An 18,328-nucleotide genomic window follows, 5' to 3' on the forward strand; every position below is an offset into this window, starting at 1 on the left:
CTGGAACACGTTTGGTACCAGCAGATAAGGCAGCCTGCTGGTCACAGGGCTGTCCCCGAGTACAGAAGCTGTCTTGCCAGGCTCTAGCTGCTGTTTATTCCCATTGAGGCTGGAAATCAGAGGAGGGGTCAGATGCTGGCCTCATCTGTGCAGGCCACCAGGTATCTGTTATGGTGGGGAACGGGTGCTGCTGTCCCACCAGGCAAATGCAGGTATTCCAAGGAAGCTGCTGGGTTTTCCCAGTGGCAGTACTTAAGGTCCATGTCTTGGGCACCCTTCCCTGGGTACCCTTTGGGTATTGCTTTGCCTAGATAGCATCAGCACTGTTTCACAAGCTGCTCAGAAAGCTGGGATGGGTCCTCCTTACTTTCAGACTCTTTAGACAGCGACTTGCTCTGTACCGAAGCAGCAGCTCAGACGGGCAGTTAGATATTCCCTGCAAGGACGCTATAAAGCTGGAAAATTATTTACCTTCCGATCTCCTGCTTAACCTCATAGAGGGAATGGAGCTTTCTCCGGGTGGCCACTTTCTTCGCTGCTTGGTCTTTCTTAGCTTTGGCAATGAAAGAAAAGGTAAGGATTAATATTCAGATTACAATGCCTTGCAAATAATGCGCAAAACTATCACAGGACAACTTAAGGCAGGGAAAATTATCAGGGTCCTTCTCTAAGCTTCTGCACACAATTAGGTGTAGCTGTTTGATGAAAGAGCCTGCCAACATGGACTTTGGGGCTGTATCTTCATCTGACATACATCAGAAGAGCCATGCTAAAGAGCGGAACACCATCGGAAGTATGGCCCCCCCTTCTGTGGTCCATTGCGTCAGTTCATCATCTAGTCTCGAAAAAAACCCAGCTTATTTCTTCATAGATGTAGTTCATTAGACCATTTACCCTCACGGGATCCTACCATGTTGGTAGCATGCAAATGCCAAGCAGGAATACAGGGGAGATACCATACCAGAAAAAGACTGCAACAGAATATATTTTGCAATGGCACTGAAAGCAACTCATGGAGCTGAAAAAATTAAGTTACCTTCATGTACAATAAGCTCTGCTTTGCACAAAACCTCTCCTCCAGCGTTTTTGGCAACACAGGTATAAACACCACCGTCTTCTGAGACAACATTGTCCAGGACTAAGAAATATGTTGTTCCTTCCTTCACTTGATGGAGCCTGTGGCTGTCTGTCAACAAGGAAGTGCCCTGAGGGAAAGAAATGATATTTTGGCACTGAAAATCAAGACAGAAATAGATGTTCCTTCTCTTCAAGGAATGAGATACACCAGCAGGGCTAAAACACAAACCCTTTAAGCATTTAGGCTAGCAAACCTCAATAATAAAACGCTGGCTGACAAAGTCCCCCACGACTAAATGTTTTTCAGCTTCTACGCTATTCATTAGCATTTTTTGTTTAACATCCCATTCACAGGGAAAAAGGCTTGGGAGAGATCACCAGGGCTGGTTTTCCCTTCAGTTCTCCTAGGCAAGAGGCAGTCAGCCCAGGGGAGCCCAAAGAACATCTGCTTAACTCCTGCCTGGTCTCCAGCTTGTGCTGGCTCGTCTGCTGCTTAATATAGTCATATATGATCTGAAAGGAGGGCGTGCATGACACAATTTACACAGCAGATTATGACAATTTGCAGAAGGATCCTATTAGACTGCCTGAGTGGGAAATAAAATTCCAGATGAAATTTAATACAGATAAATGTAAAGTGACGCTACGTTATTTTCCCGTATGAAATGTTGGGCTCACAGCTGATCCTTATTACACTGGAACAAAATTTTGGGCTACAGTAGCTCCGTGGCAACATCAGCTCAGTGCTTGGTGGTAGTCAGAAGTATACCACAGGTTACAAGTTATTAGGGGAGAAATGAAGAATCAGATTGAAAACATCATCTTGTAAATCCTTGGTTTGCCACGGGTGCTTGATGTGGCAATGCACTTTCTGTAATTGCTTCCACGTGAGGACTGATGGAGCAAGCTGGGACTCTTCAGCCTGGAAGGAAGCTCTATGATACAATACGATATTACAGAGCTCTACAAAATCACAAATAGCCTGGAGAGAGTGGGCAGGGATTAACTGCTTCTGGTGGAAGAACTAAGGGCCACCACGTGAAGCTCGTGGCAGATATGCACAGAACAACCAGAAGGACACAACACATTGTAGATGGATCGAACTCTTTGCCAAAGAAGATTGTACTTGCAAGAAGCTTACGTGGCTCCAAGGGGAGTCTACATAAACATGTGGAAGGGAGCTTCATTGTGGGTCAGTAAATAGATAAAATTCAGCTAGTTCAGGATATCTCTGAGCTGAAAATGTCAGAGATTGGGAGAGCATTAAGAGGGTATATCATATATTCTTGCCTTGTGCTATTCTTTCCTAGCTGTCCGTGTGTGTGTGTGTGTGCGTGTGTGAGGGGGAGGTTCTTGGTTTGTTGTTTGTTTTTTAAGGGTTTTTTTGTATTTTATTTACTTCTCTGAGTAGCTCATCCTTGCACTTTCCAGATGGAAGATAGAAAAAACTGGAATAAAACTTATGTGTACAAAACCAGTTTGTTGGACAGGAGAGTTACAGGCAATCATTACTGAAAAATGCTTGCTCACTTCAGGGGCACATCAGTATTCTGAGGAATAATAAATGATTTCTCTTTCCTTTCCATGGGATACTCAAGGTCATTAGTCACTGGTTTTTTTTACTAACTTGCTATAGAAAAGATACAGTACGTGGAAGTCATGTTGACAAACCGTTCTTGAGCCCATCCCTGACCCCAAAACTACAGTACACATCTTGGTGGGTCTCCGGCAGCCACCGATCCCACTTTCTGCGCATCTTGGTCTCCTAAACCGTCTTGGTTGCCCCTCCCTGCTGAAGGGGCTACAGTGACACTGGAGACAACACAGGTCAAGGTGCATGGTTGTGGTGAACCAGTACAGCTGTTCCTACATTGTCCTCTCATGAAAAGGCACTTCTGGGCACAAATTGAAACACAGGAAATTCTGTCTGAACATAAGAAAAAAACACTTTCTTTACTGTGGGGGTGGCTGAACATTGGAAAAGATTGTCCAGAGAAGTTCTGGATTCTCCATCCTTGAAGATATTCAAAACCCAACTGGACAGAGTCCTGGGCAAACTGCTCTAGCTCTTGAGCCGTGGGGTTGGACTAGACGATTTCCAGAGGTTCCTTGGAACCTCAACTATTCTCTGATAACATGAAAGAGAAGGTAGAAAAAATATCTCCAACACCCAACAGGCATTTGCGGGTCCCAGAGACAGCTGAAGCTGATTTGACAATCTCTGTATCACAGTCTATAGACGTGACCCCGAATCAGTGTAAGAGGCATAGGATAAAAGAATAAAAGAAATTCCCCACAAAAATACTGCTCTGTAATCCTTTCTGTGGTCCTTATTCCCTGTCAGGGAAACATCTTCACTCACCTTAAACCACAAAACAGTAGGCTGAGGGTTTCCTTCAATAACTGCCTGAAATTTGGCAGGCTCCCCAGAATTCACCTGCACATCCTCGATTGTCACTTGCATGTAGGGTGCACCTGGTGAGACACAAGGGTTTGCGGCCATCACGATACCATAAATTTATTCATGGTCTGCTGATGAAAGCTGAGTTACTCAAATGGGATTTCCAGGACTGGCCATTTAGGATGTGACATTGGTTGAATGTCAAATCAAGAGATATCACAGCATCATATATGGGTTTATTTTCACTGGCATTACCTTTAGCCCTCCTGTTTGCTGGCTTATGCGTTATTTTTTGTTTAATAGTTACTGCTCGAGAAATACAAGTACTTCAGAAAACAGACACCGAGAGATATCACCGAAGGAGAAGACAACGGGACAATCATGGGATCAGGGAGAGGAAAACAAGGTTGTTCCTTACTTGTTGGGGTCTTCTCCTCAGTCTTATACACACGAGTTCTTTCCGTGGTCTCAATATAAACTTCACTGTGCACATCCCAGACCACATCTCCTTCTCTTCTATACCAGTCTCCTGCCTCCGTGGCTGGTGATGTTCTTTCATGAAGACCAAGAGTAAATATCATTACACAGTCACACACAACTACGGAGATATAGGATTAGACTCTCAAGTTTACCATTATTTACTTAAACTTAATACAAGAAGATTTTGTTTGGGGAATTAATTTCTCCCCAACTTTTTCCATCCTTCTTGCACGACACACAAGTTAACAGGACTCTAAGGATTCCACTAAACCCACAAGAATCACTTTGAGTCACCACCTACTTCCTTAACTAGAACTTGTTTCTCTTACGACAAAGTCTGCCGTGTTCAGAAATCTGTGTGCAGGATCTGTATTTACCTGGTGATGGGAACTGTGCGTTCCTGAGCCCTTTCCGCTCCAGCAGCCGTCTCTTTGCGGGAAGGACCAGGCCTGGGTTTTGTTGCACTTGGTTCTTCAGTTGGAATTTGGCTTCGTGCTTTGTCTGGCAGCAGAAATAAGGCAAGTTAGACACGTCACTGATGAAGGCACACCTGAAACCAGTCTCCGATCGAGTCCCTCTGACTTCAGCCAAGAGCAATCGCTGAAGCTAAGAGGAGGATTTGGCCCTTTTGAGAAGACAACATGCAGCAAAGGGATTGAATAACATCTGAGACGCTAAATGATGGAACACCGGTGACTGGGCAAAACTAACTTTTTTTTGAGGAAACACACACAGGCACAAATAGGAAAGGCAGCCAATAGGGACGCAACAAGAAACATGATAACTGAAAGGAAAATGTCTATTCAATGCATCCATTTTACTAGATAATTTAAGTGTGTTTGACTTCCACCATGTGGATATGATGAAATGCCCAGTGCTCGATGGCAGTTTAGATAGTCTTATTCTTTCATTATTATTTTACCAGATGCATCCTCAAAAATTGGTTTGATCTTCCATTCCAAAAGTAACCAATTGTCCTTTGATATTGACTGTTTGAGCTACCTCCTAGGATAAAGAGCGTCAGCCCCTTTTTCATCTGAGGAGTGTCAAATGTCAAATTGAGAGACATCATCTTCCCAGCAGGAAAGGTCTTTGGCGGAGCGCTCTGGGAATGTTTAATGATGGCTGGTTTTGGCAAAAAAGCAGCAGCTTTCAGGAACGGCATAGGACAGCTCTCCCAGGACGGAAAACATGGTTATTCACAGCATTACTGGTAGGATCAGAGAGCACAGGTGGATAGGAAACATACTTGTGCTTTCCTATAGCCAGCACTGTTGAAATATTTGCCTCTTTTTTAATCAAAGTGCGTGATAAAAGGGACAGCTGTCAAGTCTCCAATTTATTAAAATAATTCCCCATGTTAATAACACCTTCAATTGTTTAAAGTGAAAGGACTGAAAAACTATTCCATTTGCTATTCACTGCTCCATCGTTTCTTTAGTTACAGCTAAGTAAATAATCTGTCCTATTTGGCATCTGCTTCTGATGATTTTTGAGTCATCCTGCTTTACCAGAGGTTATTTTCATGGATAATTTTCCCCTAAAAAGGAGAAGAGGCTTTAAAGCCCATTCATTTCTCATGTTGGATTTTGGGGTCTGATTCCATGAAATCCATCTTTTCTTGTTAAGTTTTAGACAAAAAGATCCCATTTTTTAAACAGCATCTGGAGTCTGCAGGCTGAAGGCTGCTTGACAGTGTCCTTTTTAGGTCACACTGGTTTAAGGACAGTTATTCTGACTTGACACAGCGACCACTCAGACAAGTTGTTATGGCAGCAAGCATAAGGAGAAGCAGAAGAAGGACTGCAGCCCACTCATATTTTTAAAAACAACGCACGCATGAAAGCCAGATTCTCCTAGCAAGACGTAATCACGCACAGCATTGGTTTTAATCACAGGGCAACTGCTGAGTAATCTATTAAGTCTCCAGTGCCAGTGAAACGCAAGTGAAGTTGTCATGCCCAAGATCCTAGAAAATCCACAGCAGCCGGTAAGGGGGTGTTAAAGAAATTTCCAGCTTGCTAATGGCAAAGAGTTAAAAAATAAATAAATGAATAAATAAAAAGAGAGAGAGAAAGAGAGATAGAAAAGGAAAAAAGAAGCAACCTTCCTTCCCCCATCTCAGCAAATCCAAAACCAAATAACTTCTGAAATTGCAATGGAAAAAAAATACCCTCAAAACATTAAAACAAGTCCAGAACTGGAAAAATCCTCTATGCCTCCACTTTGGAGAGGTGGCAGACTAAAAACTCCGCTTAGATATGAAGCTAAGCTTGTGTCCCCAGCCTATAGCCCCAGGTGTCGTGGTGTCTGAATGTTCTCTCTTAACCTGCAACTGTTCAGAATACAAAGGAACAAAAAAACTTAGGAAAAAATCATTATTGGTGAGTTCAGCAATTTTGTCTCTCTTGACTCCATAGGACATTTTCCCGCTTAATTCCAGACCTACCATGCCCTGCAGCAATTTGGGTTTGGGTACTGGCTTCGTGAGCTATCAGAGGAGGCCCAGTTCCCCTTTCTGAGCAGGCAGAAGGCACGGACTCGAGAAGGCCGAGACCACCAGCTCCTCCTCTCGCGCCTGGCGGAAGAGTCACAAGCAGTGACGCTGAATCCACAAGCTTCCTTAGAGCCGTCTTGATCTCCTTATCGGCGCGTTCAAGTGAGGCCTGGACAGAAGTCTCCGTCTCTGACTGTGGGGAAGTCTCTCCTATAGACAAGAAGAACAGCTTTTCTCTCTTCAAGGTAAAAGGAACGTATCAGTGTCACCCCACCCACCACAACCAAAGGAGACATTTGCAGTTGCGTCCTTCTCCCCAGCCCTAGAGCAGGGAGTTGATGCCGAAATCCCAGCAGGAGGGACCCTAGCTAGGACTCGCAATAAGGAGCTCGGCACACCGAGCTCCTGGCAGACATTTCTCACCATGCTGCAATCACTGCACCGCACTGCGCACACACTCAGCCTCCCATCAGATGACCTGCAGAACATGGGCGGTAACAACGAACGAAGGAGGCCAGCTCCAAGCTCAACTCTACGTGGGCTGCTCTGACAAAAACACCTCTCTTAAGACCAGCGAGATGAACCCAGCTGTGCCCTGTTGTGCCGATACGGAGCCTTATGTGCAAGAACGATGTTATTCCTGCAGAGAAGGGGAAGGAGGAGTGAGCAGGTACCAGACTGACCAGCGCTTCTGGAGAAGGGAGGGGGAAGGATGACAGGGCTGATAATGAGCTTATAAACCTGAGAGGACGGCAGAAGAGACCGTGAAGCTACCACTTACAGAATAATGTATTATTTGTCCTACTTTGCAATACCAGATTTGCTGGGCCCTGCACTGGAAACTAGCTGAAATTTAAATATTTGTACAGGACTGTGCCACTGCAAGGCACTGTAGAGGCTAGGTCAGCTGGTGGGTACAGATGAAGTAATGTACAGAGGTTGTACACAGAGAAGCATTACACAGAGGAAGACGCAACTCCGACCTCAAGACAACTCAAAGTCTTGAGGGCAGAGAGAAGACAAAAGCTTTTCATACATATAAATGGCTTCTCAAGCTCATGTCCTTGCAGAACAACTACCCCGTAGACAAATAACATGGTTTCATTCCCAGTCAGCGCTGGCAGGAGAGGAGAGGATAGGATAGGATAGGATAGGATAGGATAGGATAATTTGGATTGGAAAGGACCTCAAGAGGTAATCTAGTCCAATCTCCTGCCCAAGACTCTTTCCACTAATCTCGACAAGGTACAACAAAGGCACAGACAATATCTAGCAATATCCTCAACTACTTATCAAGATAGACAAAATCTGTGCCAGATTAAGACTTTTCCTCATGTCCCTGATGTGGCTTGCAAAGCAAGAGTGCCAACCCAAACCATAATTTGGGCCACGACAAAACTGGCTAAAAAGCTCCATTTTAAAACACCCTGTTTTGGTGCCTAAACCTTCAGTATTTTAAAAATGTTTCCCATAGGAATAAGAAACAAATACTACCCCCGTGGGTAGTAAAAAAGCATTCTGATTGTTTTTTTGGCAGCCTATAAAATCCCTTGCCCCAGGGTTGAGCATGTGCCAAAAGGCCCAGCTCTGCAACCTTTTGAGCCAATTCGCAAGGAGAGTTAGCAGGTATCATGCTGACAGAAAAAATAAGAGCACTTGCATACAAATGAGGAAATTCCCACTTTGCAGATGTCCACTGAAATGCCCATAAAGTGAGTTTCCAGCTGTTAGGAGCAATGATAATTAGCGGCAAATAGCCATGATGACTATACTGCAAGTCCAAACCTACACAGAACTATCTCAGAAAACATGTGCTTCTCCTTGTTTTTTATTTTTCCTGTTTGTCCATCCTTACCCTGTGGGAAGCTCAGACATCTTCCCTGAAGTTGGGATTTTTTAATAAAGACAAAAAATCAGATGTTCTTCCTTGGCAGGATTTGTCAGCGCAAAGGAAAGCTCGAAATGAAAAAACAAAAGAAATTCTGCCTCAAAAATGGGCTTGATTCCCTCAGCCTTCACCTGATTTTAGGTTTGGCCCTGACTTGTTTGATGTCATTCACACAGAGGAAAGTCCTGTAGCTGTTTTCATTCTGCTCCTTTCCCATCCTTGAGAAAATAAATTCTCGTGACAGACCTCAGCAGGCGAAAGTTGAAGCCTGCATTTGCATCAGCCCCCTTTGAAGACATCTCATTGGATTTTTGTTTTTAATATCCTTCCCATGAGCAAGATTTCAGTTCCGGGTTTGTTGAGGGAAGAAGCAAGTCTTGCTCACTCCATGTCCCACCAACCCGTCATTGTTCATCAGCACTGATCTGGATGGAAGATGCTTAAATGTTTCTCTAGATAAATCTTGCGATTCCTTGATGTTCCTGCTGCGATTGCCACCACCTGGTGCTGTCCTATGAGCTGGGCAGCTGCCAATAAGTGAACTATTTGGAAATAAAGGAAGCACTCTTAGTATCTCTTGGGGAGAAAATATATTTCAGTTTAACCAGGCTTAATTTAATTATGGTATCATGGTCAAATCAATTAAACGCTCTTTTTGCAAATGAATATACTCGCCCTTCGTCCCCTGGGCAAACAGGTATAACGTGACCAGAACTGGGCAATGATGTTTTACATGGAATAGATGCGAGCCTGCAGGATGACCCTGACAGTTGTTAACATGTGGTGGCCGCGGGGCTAGCACAGCTTCGTTCAAAGTCAACCCTGCGTCACACGCGTGCACCTCTAGCTCGAACCAGTGGTGCTTTAAGCTCAAGTTAAGAGGACTGCTGAGGCAGAGGTTCTCCAACACTTCTGGCTCGCGAGCTACTGCGGCATTCAGAGCTCCTCCATGCTGCTCATCCAGCCCCTTTCCTCCCTGTTTAGTGATGGCACACAGAATCAAGCTACCAAAATGAGGAGTTTGAATTTGAGCTGAGGTTAAGTCAAACTAACGCTGCGGTGAGGACACCCCTGTGGCAGACAGGTATTTTCCCGGTTCCAAAATGTTATATGGGAACCTTTTGGCCCACGCTCTCTCTCTCAGGCCAAAAACCAGGAACACAACACCGACACATGTTTTGAAGTTCCAGTTCAACCTTGAAGAAGCATGCAAGGGGATGAGCATTGCTCAAAATTATCCAGTCTGAAATCTGAGTTGGAAGCATCCCTAAAAATAGGTTCTTTTGCTTCAACGCTTCTGAAACTGTCCCTAAAAACTGCAGCTAGAGCCCACCTAGAGTCACGTTCTTGGGTTGCAACCCAACTCCTGCTGAAGTCAATGGGAGAAGTGGACTAGCTGGTGGAGCACTGAGTGCCGTTAATAAACAAAAACACAGAAACCCGGTGATACAGAACATTTATTGATATTAAGTCAGCAGCTAACAGATCTTGCATTCAGATTTTTTTGTCCTGCTGTTTTGTATCTCAAGCCAACCGAGCTTTCCACTTCTTTAATTTACCTGCAGGAATTATAGTAAAACATTCTTTGTATTAAAATTTTTAATACAACTGTATGTTTTCATCTACACGAAATAAATTCCCACACATCTCATTAGTTATCTACACAGTTTAATCACTTACAAGCATAATTATTAACCTCTAGGAAAATATTTTGAAAATAAATGTAAGAGACTTTTCATAAACCTTTCAGGTTTTGAACAGGCTTACACAGGATTTTAAAAATTCCTTTAAATTAATTCTCTTTTGCTTAAATTTCAAAAGAAAATGTAAACAGATGTTAATTGCTTTGGACTAATGAACTGAAATATAGTTATTTCTTCTATGACATCTGAACTACAATTTTCCAGCTTGTTTTAAAAACAAAAAAAACAAAAAAAAAACAAAAAATGAGCATCAATCAATGGATCAATCAATCAAGGATTATAAAGATGGAAAGAGAAAGCCTTCGTGAGATCCATCTGTCCTCCTTTTCTCTGCCAGATGAACCTGATTTCCTCGATAGCTAGATCGAGGCTGGTTCTTGGTTGTCAAGAAAGCGGCAAAATCCCTCTTCGGTCAAGGGCATTATGCCAGATTCATCCCTGACGTGATTCTGTTCAAAACAATCATCTTGTCTCATGGGTGAGCCTGGCTCAGCACTACTCTTTGCTCCCTTCGTCCTGAACCAGCTCGCTCTTGATTCCTCTGCGAAGATGAGTCATTTCCTTCCCTATAGCCAAGTCTGGGCAACAGCACAGCACCGATCACAAACGACTTCCTAACACTTCCACAGCCTCCAGGCAATCTCCAGATCACGTTTCTTCAATCAACCTCACAAAATCTTTTATCGCTGTGGGTATTACAGCATATGAGTAATTCAGGGCTGAATGTATATATTTAAAACCCCGAGAGCTGAGCAATGCTTCTAACGCTGTTTTACAACCCTTGTTCATTTTTATAACATCTTCTGCCTCCGTACAAGAAAACTTCATCAAGACATGCTGCCCTAACAGTAATTTGTCTGTGTTCCTCTACGTCTTGCGTGCAACTTATTTTTCTCTCTTTAGGTCACAGCAAGGACAAAGCATTCAAATACTTCAAGGTTTATCCTACTGAGACGGTTACGGTATTGCTGTACTAACACCATTCTCCCTGCAATGCTTTTGAACTTTTGATGGTTTTCTGATAAAGGACTGCAAGGACAGTGCTTGTGCCCATGCCCAGTAGGCCAAGCACACTTCTTACTAGTATCAGCAACCAGCTTCCCATGTCGGTGAACAGTCCTTACTCAGATGAAGCCTCTCATCTAAACTCAGTCTGAATTCACGCTGAATAAGAAGATAACTTCAAGCAGTCGCACCGTAAAAGTGCTAAGAAAGAGATGCCTCACTGGATGGGTGTAAGATCAGTCCACATCACCCTATCAATTCAATTGGAAAAAAAAATGCAGAAAAAAAGGGAATAGGTTCTACGACTATGTGGGGTGTAATACCTGAACAGCCCTTGCTAACGGGTGAAGTAATATTGCTCAGGACATACAGCTATTAGTTCTGCTTTCTCAGTCATTCCAGATGCTGCTCAGTGGTATTTCAGGAAGAGATCACAATACACCTGCAGCTTTACTTACAGGACCCTGATTTTTGTCAGCAACCCTTAACTCATGTTCTGCCAAACTGACCCACACCTTTTCAAGTACTCCAACGGGAAGAGAAACATTTTCTTGCATTAGTGGCGGTGTGACATACCCTTCACTTGCTCCTCTTTTTCCATATAATGCACTTTTGAGCATTATATGATGAAGTTGATTTGCCAGGTTTAGAAATCAACAGATGGTGATGGCTGTAGAGCTGAGCTGCAACATACCCATGCACCTCTCGATAGACATACAGATACGTGTACACCGACAATCAACATGGATAAGGTGGCAAACATATTCGATCCTCAGTGAGATGGTTTTCGAGTAAATCACTGACATACTCACAGAGCTGGTCAAGGATCATACCTTCTATGGTAATGGCTTGGCTCCTCTCCTCTCCTGAGTCAGGGCTGCTGCACTGTGGTGGTAAAGGTCTGCTCCACTTTTCGCTGACCCTAATCTGTTCACCAGCTAAAGAGAATCATGCAGTACTGAATAAAATGCAGGATGGTTTTATACGATACAACTCTTCTATACGATACTGCAGCTAAGTTAGGAAATTCATTGCAACTCACAGCAGAAAGGGAGGAAGACGTGACCCCAAAACCTAAGCTAGGGTCTGAATGAAGACGTTGCTGCTCAGCGGAGTTCATTATAATGCTTTAGCACAAATGACTCACATGCACAGACAAGTTACAGCACATAGGCTAACCTACAGTTACTTGCAGGTCGCTCTGCAGCCTGTGGCTCTGCCCTGAGGTGGCTCTATCTCCACCAACAGACACATATTCCTATCTTCTGCCATTTAAATGGTAGTCAAACAGGGGTTTTTGTTTATCAGCCATTTGTCCACCAAGTCTTATTCAGCCCAGGAAATAAGGGATTTGGGGATCTTAGCTTACCACAAATGCAACGTAATGTAAATTTTGCTAAACTTTTAGTAGAAGTCATTAAATTATATCAGATTACCTAGCAATTTATGCAGAATAACTGAAGCTGCTGTGAGCTAAGAGCCATTTACCATCGTTCAGCTGACCCATGATAAGTTCATAAATTATGGTCAACTGTTATTATACCTGAGCCCTGAGAGCTTGTTCGTATTTTATTACAATGAACGCATAACTTGTGACTAACTTTTAAAAGATTTTTTTATATTACATTTAAATTATTTTAATCTCTTAGATGCTTCCAGGTATACTTTTTAAATAAACAGGAATTCCAGTGGTTTTCACTTGTATTGAAATCTAATTTTTTCTTTGGGGTTTGGATGCTTTCTTTGCAGCAGCATGAATCTGTTCTTAATTTAAAAACGGTCCAGAAACAAAATTTCATGTCCAATTGCTCCTAAACTTTGCACAGAGGTAGCCCTAGAGGTCTGGATCTGTCTTTAAGCTCCAGAATAAGCTGTTCTTATTTGAACAACCAAAATCTCAGATCAGAATATTCTGAAGCTTTGGGATGATCACAGACCAGGCCCACTTCAGGAGAACCTCACTTTTATGATGAGCTTTTCTGACATGACATGCAACAACAATTAATCAGCCACTAATCTCATACAATCTCTCCGAGGAAAAGGAATTCTCCTATTTATGACATGTCAGACAGCAGATCTTTACATCTCTTTGAACTTACTTCACATTCATAGTATCCCATATCTTCCCTGTCAGGGTTCTTGATCACCAGGACTAACATGCCACTCTGTGGTTCACTGAAAGTCTGGTATTTACTTGTGTCCAACAGCTGCGCACCATCTTTGTACCACCTGCATGGGGAAAATACTGAATGTAAACCAGGAGAAAATACGCAGTGTCAAGGAGTCCCCAGCTCACTCATCCACCTATCAGGCCAGCGGGCAAACAACTCAAGAGTCAACCATTAGAGAAAAGTCTGGATCCCACATTGGCTTTAATTTCCTGGCAGACAGAGCTACAGATAGATCACACATGGATACTTGTACTCATCAGGCCTATGAGATACCGCTCAAGAAATCTCATTAGCCAATGCAGGGAGCAGTGGTCCCAATCCCGAGAAGCTATATTGAGCTTTTTATCTGAATACCCCAGACTGGCTGCTGATAGAATCAACTCAAGTGTAGGGCAGGGAACATGAAGGATTCATAAAATGTTGTCAGGGCATTAGATCTGATACAGTCCTATATCAGGTATTTTCTGTAGGTGTTTCTTTTCAGGTGCTTGCTGGAATAAATTGCATGAGAATGCCAAGAAGGTTGGGACCAGGAAAAGCCAGGATTGGGATGGGGACAAGCTGGAGGACACAGAGATGAAGGGTTCATAACCTTGAAGGACAGGGCAGGAGACTGTTCTGACCACGGAAAATGGGAAAAGAGAATTTGTTCCAAAGCGACTTCTAAAGAACTGACCTGATTTGAGGCCTAGGTGCTCCTTCAATAGTACAGGTAAACTGAGCATCTTCGCCGTCAATGTAATAAGCATTTCTAACCGTGTTCACAAACCGTGGTGGCACTGCAAAGCAAGGATAAATGTAGCCAACAGCTGGAACTATGACAACACCCTGACAGATGCAAGGGATGTGTCCCCGACCAGATAATTCTTCCACACAAGACCCTAAAGACCCCATTTTCTAGGAACAATTCACTACTGTACCATCAAAGAACTTTCTCAAGGGAGTATACTGCATATGTTATATAGAACTTCTTCATTGCCTTAATATTCATGTTTAGGGGATTACATAACAGACCCCTTGGAAACAATGCATCTGTGCAGGATTTTACCTTGAACAAGGATCTTTCCTAACGTACTGGTACTTCCAGCAGGACTGGAAGCAAAGCACATGTACTGTCCTGAGTCACTGCCTGCTAGGTTGTCCAAGATCAGTGTGCACGAACCATCAGGATCTTCTATTATAATGTGATGGGGATCCACCTCCACTGGCTTCCCATCTTAAAGACATAGGGGGGAAAAAAAAGTCTTAGTAAATAGTTTGGTATCAATTACGTTTTCTCCCTAGGAATTGCATCCAGCTCTTTTGTCAGAGGTCCAAGAGCTGTATTTGTTTTCTGCAGCTGAACCTGGTAGTTGAGCAACGAGCTCATCCTCCTCCAGCTCTCTGCAGTACATCCTGTGAACAAAGCACTGCTCCAAGTCACACTCTGCTCTGTTGGGGGATCTCATTCATCATCAATCCTCATTTAAAAATGAAACTCTCCCAAAGTATGTGCTGTGCAGTTGAAGCTCTTACTTGCTACCAAGTGCAGTAAAAGAAACACTTATAAAGAGACTGCAAGCACGCAGAACATATTTTTACGAGGTGTGAACTTATTGCAAAGCTGTTTCCCCTGCAATATAGTTACGCTGAGAAAAGGAATGTGTCCACAGAGCTGCCTGTGTTATCGCATAGAAGGGTCCGAGCTAGTGTAACAAGTTACTCATTTCCAAGAAGTTGTTTAACTGCAACAAGATGTGGCTTCGTAGGGACTTATCTGCAAACCTGAAAAGCAGGGTACATTAAGTCACAGGCAGGTCCATGCTACTGCAGCTTGGTTGCCTAGTAGCTAACTTCTTTAAAGCTAGACTCAGGTGTCTCCCAGTGATCAGCTTACAGATTATCCACTGACAACTTCACAAAGAGCAATATGCACAGAGCACAGTCTTGGAATACGCATTTCGTGGCAATATGACTTGCTGCTTATACCTTTATACCAGCAGACGGATGGCTTGGGAGCTCCTGTAACTTCGCAAGCCAGCTTGACTGTCTCTCCCAGCTCAGCTGTACAGACTGCCAGTTCTTCCTCAAAGTCCGGCGGTACTGAAACATCAGAATAAGCATGTCAGGCCTGAGGAGGGGGCTTCGTCCACAGAATGCCTATTGCAAAATAAAGTAACAATAGGCAGAATTTTTGCAGAACTGTGAGGTTCAGAATGGGAACCAGAAAAGAAAATTTTAGCAAGTAATGACTTTCAAGGTGACGTGCTGTTCTTGCTTATTTGAGAATAAGTTGAGCCTGCCAAAAGTTGCTTGTTGGCTTTAGAGATGGGACGTAAAAATCCTGGATTTGTTGCTGATCTGGAAGTATTTTAGGCCATGATTTTAATAAGCACATCCATTATTCAGACACCACACAGCTGTCACAGTTAAGTTAATTCCCCAGTTAATGTGCACCGCTGATAACGAAACCAGTATTCTGTTGCTCTGTATGCAGCAAAGTCTATGCTTTGTTAAGAGACTTTTGATTTATTCCTACCACAAGAAGCTATGTAAAATTATTTTGATAGTCTTCCTAATTAGAACACCACTAAAAGCTTAAAAATAAACTGCCCAGACTTGTTTTCAGTGCATATACACCAAAAACAGATCTGTTTCAGATTTCTAAGAAGCCAGATTGACTTATGCAGTAAAGGACATAATTTCTAGCTCCTATCTGGACAATATGGATTTAATATCCTCCTGATAAATTCTGCGGACACAAAATTGGCGTAGTATTAAATGACAGTGAGGATGAAGCAGCCTGGATGACAAAATAAAAATCCAAAGCAAAGCCATGTGTCCCGATAAAACAAAGTAAGCCAGAACTCTGGAATGGAGGACTCAATACCCAACAAAATCACACTGGTACCAGTAGGTCTCTGGGTCACGTCTCGGGACTCTTCCCACTGGAGTCTGATGCTTTTCATGGAGTGGGACTGTGGTTTTGTCCCCAAATTCTGTCGTCAGTTACCCTTCTGCAATCCCTGCCAGATCAAATGCCTCTCTAGTGACAACTCTGCAATTTGTTAAAACTTCTAAAACACACTGTTGTCCTATGCTGACAAAGGTGCCTGCCCCAGCTCAGGTGAAGCAGCTACGATCGTTCCACCTGAAGCACACTTGCTGCCTAGTCATGCGAGTTGTTATTTATGGCAGTCTGTGATGTGACTGAAGGAAAACCTCTAACCCTAGTTTAGTTTTTGAGGTGGCAGATGACCCTAGAAGGTTCTCTCCCTCCTAGCAACAAAATCGCCTTCCTGAGTCAGGGAGACATCCCCAAGGTAGCACTGGGAGGTTCACGCCATCTCGGGCTGTACTCACTCCAGACAGGCTGACTGATCCGCTCCTGGATGCCACAGATTTCCTTCACCCAGGAATTCTTGATGTTCACTGTACGCGCCTGAAGGAGGTACTTGCGGACTGAGTCTTCTCGTTCGTGCCAGATTTCAAATGCCCGGTCATCTCCTTCCACAAAGTCATTCACGTCTATGTTGTTCAGCTGTGTAACAACAGGAGCATAAGAACGTCAACACCTTTTTTTTTTTTCTTTTTACTTAGAGATGATTTTTGGCCACTACCTCGCTCCCCACAGTAATCCCAGAGTTCAGGAAAGTTCAGATCTGGACCTAGTCTTTGTGGACCACAACCATCTTCAATAAAAGTTTAAAATGGAAATAATTATTTGACACCAGCAAGTCTCCTACTTCCAGAATATATTCCCTTCAGTGGACTTGAGTCATGCGTAAGTCCCATTAAAGTTATATTAGATGCTCCAACAGCAAAAGGGGAAATAGTGATAATTTACACTGCTTTTAAAGATTCTTCAGACTGCACGAGCGATGCAAAGTGGCAGTGGCCGAAGAGCAATCAGGATTTCTTTGCAATCCTTTTTCCAGTACACCTGGCTTTCCGAATAGCAAATAGACATTCTCCCATTTTCCGTCTGGGAGTAATTATCACATTTCAGGAAAACAACAGCCAGAATTAAAGGGTATTCCAAGAGCACAGCGCTGTTGGGCTGACATCAGCACCAAGGAACACCACAGTCGGGCACTACATGAAAAGAAATTGCACAGCAGTTGCACTCTGGACAAAGCGTCCTTTTTTGCAGGGGGGACGGGAGGAACAGCCTGTGAATATCAGTGATGACAGTGGTAAGTATTTTTAGAAGGCCCTGACTGGGGCTAGGTCCAGAAATCCACTTTTTTGTTTGTTTGTTTTAACTGGAGCTGAGCATCTAATGCCCTAGGGAAACTCTATGTGCAATTTCGTACAGTTTTAATCTGGGCCCTGAATTTTTGAAGATGAGTTGGTCGCATTGACTTCTAAACAGGAATTGGCTTCAGGAAAGGACGTAACCAGCAGAGAGGAGCTAGTGGAAATGTAGCATATAATTGAAACAACGTTTTCTCCAGTTTACTACCAACCCTACAGACTGCGAATACCAAAGATCTACGAACTCTAGCAAATGCTATAGACAGCACCCCAACCAAAATTCACATCAATTTCATGTAATTAATTAACACACTTTAGCTGTAAACTCATTGCTGCACAGTAAAAATCTGCCTGGGCTTCTGATGATGTCTGACATGTTTCCAACAGTGCTAACTGAGGGATTTGGGGACAGACAGAGATTTTACTTGCGCTTCACAGGCTTTCAGAAACAAAGACATAGTTTGAAAGAATTAGTGAAATGTTCTAGTTTTAGATGACCAGAAGCTGGACATAAAAGTCCTCAATGACAGAGAGATGCTCTAGGTGAGGAGGTAAGGAACAGACCTTCATTATGTTCTTGAAGATGTAACTGTACGTGTCTGTTTTCGTGTCCCGCTTTGGTTTGCAGATCACTATATAATTCTTGAAGAGGAAGACATGTCTTTTGTGTCCTTTCCAAGCCATTCTGGCTCCTGGAGCTCCTTCCCACACAATGAAGTGGCCCTGATGGGAAAAAGAAGGAAGACCACTTAGCCATAACTGGAATAATTACCGTGGTGGCTCACCATCATCTTCCAGCCAACAGATAACAAATGTTTACTGTTACATCCTCATCTTAAGCACTTTGTTTTCATTACAACACGGCAGAGT

General features: G+C 43.3%; 1 protein-coding gene across 1 annotated transcript in view; it reads right to left on the bottom strand.

Moving 5' to 3' along the window:
* LOC136991352 (obscurin-like) overlaps positions 1–18,328 on the bottom strand; it is a 147,040-nt gene that overhangs the window by 21,719 nt on the left and 106,993 nt on the right. Inside the window, 14 exon segments of the mRNA XM_067292219.1 lie at positions 472–553; positions 1,037–1,205; positions 3,440–3,552; positions 3,897–4,030; positions 4,336–4,459; positions 6,408–6,665; positions 11,885–11,905; positions 11,908–11,989; positions 13,151–13,280; positions 13,899–14,001; positions 14,271–14,438; positions 15,191–15,304; positions 16,565–16,742; positions 18,023–18,181. Coding sequence (XP_067148320.1) covers positions 472–553; positions 1,037–1,205; positions 3,440–3,552; positions 3,897–4,030; positions 4,336–4,459; positions 6,408–6,665; positions 11,885–11,905; positions 11,908–11,989; positions 13,151–13,280; positions 13,899–14,001; positions 14,271–14,438; positions 15,191–15,304; positions 16,565–16,742; positions 18,023–18,181 — 1,835 coding nt within the window.

The sequence above is a fragment of the Apteryx mantelli genome, chromosome 2, assembly GCF_036417845.1.
Source record: "Apteryx mantelli isolate bAptMan1 chromosome 2, bAptMan1.hap1, whole genome shotgun sequence".
Lineage (NCBI taxonomy): Eukaryota > Metazoa > Chordata > Aves > Apterygiformes > Apterygidae > Apteryx > Apteryx mantelli.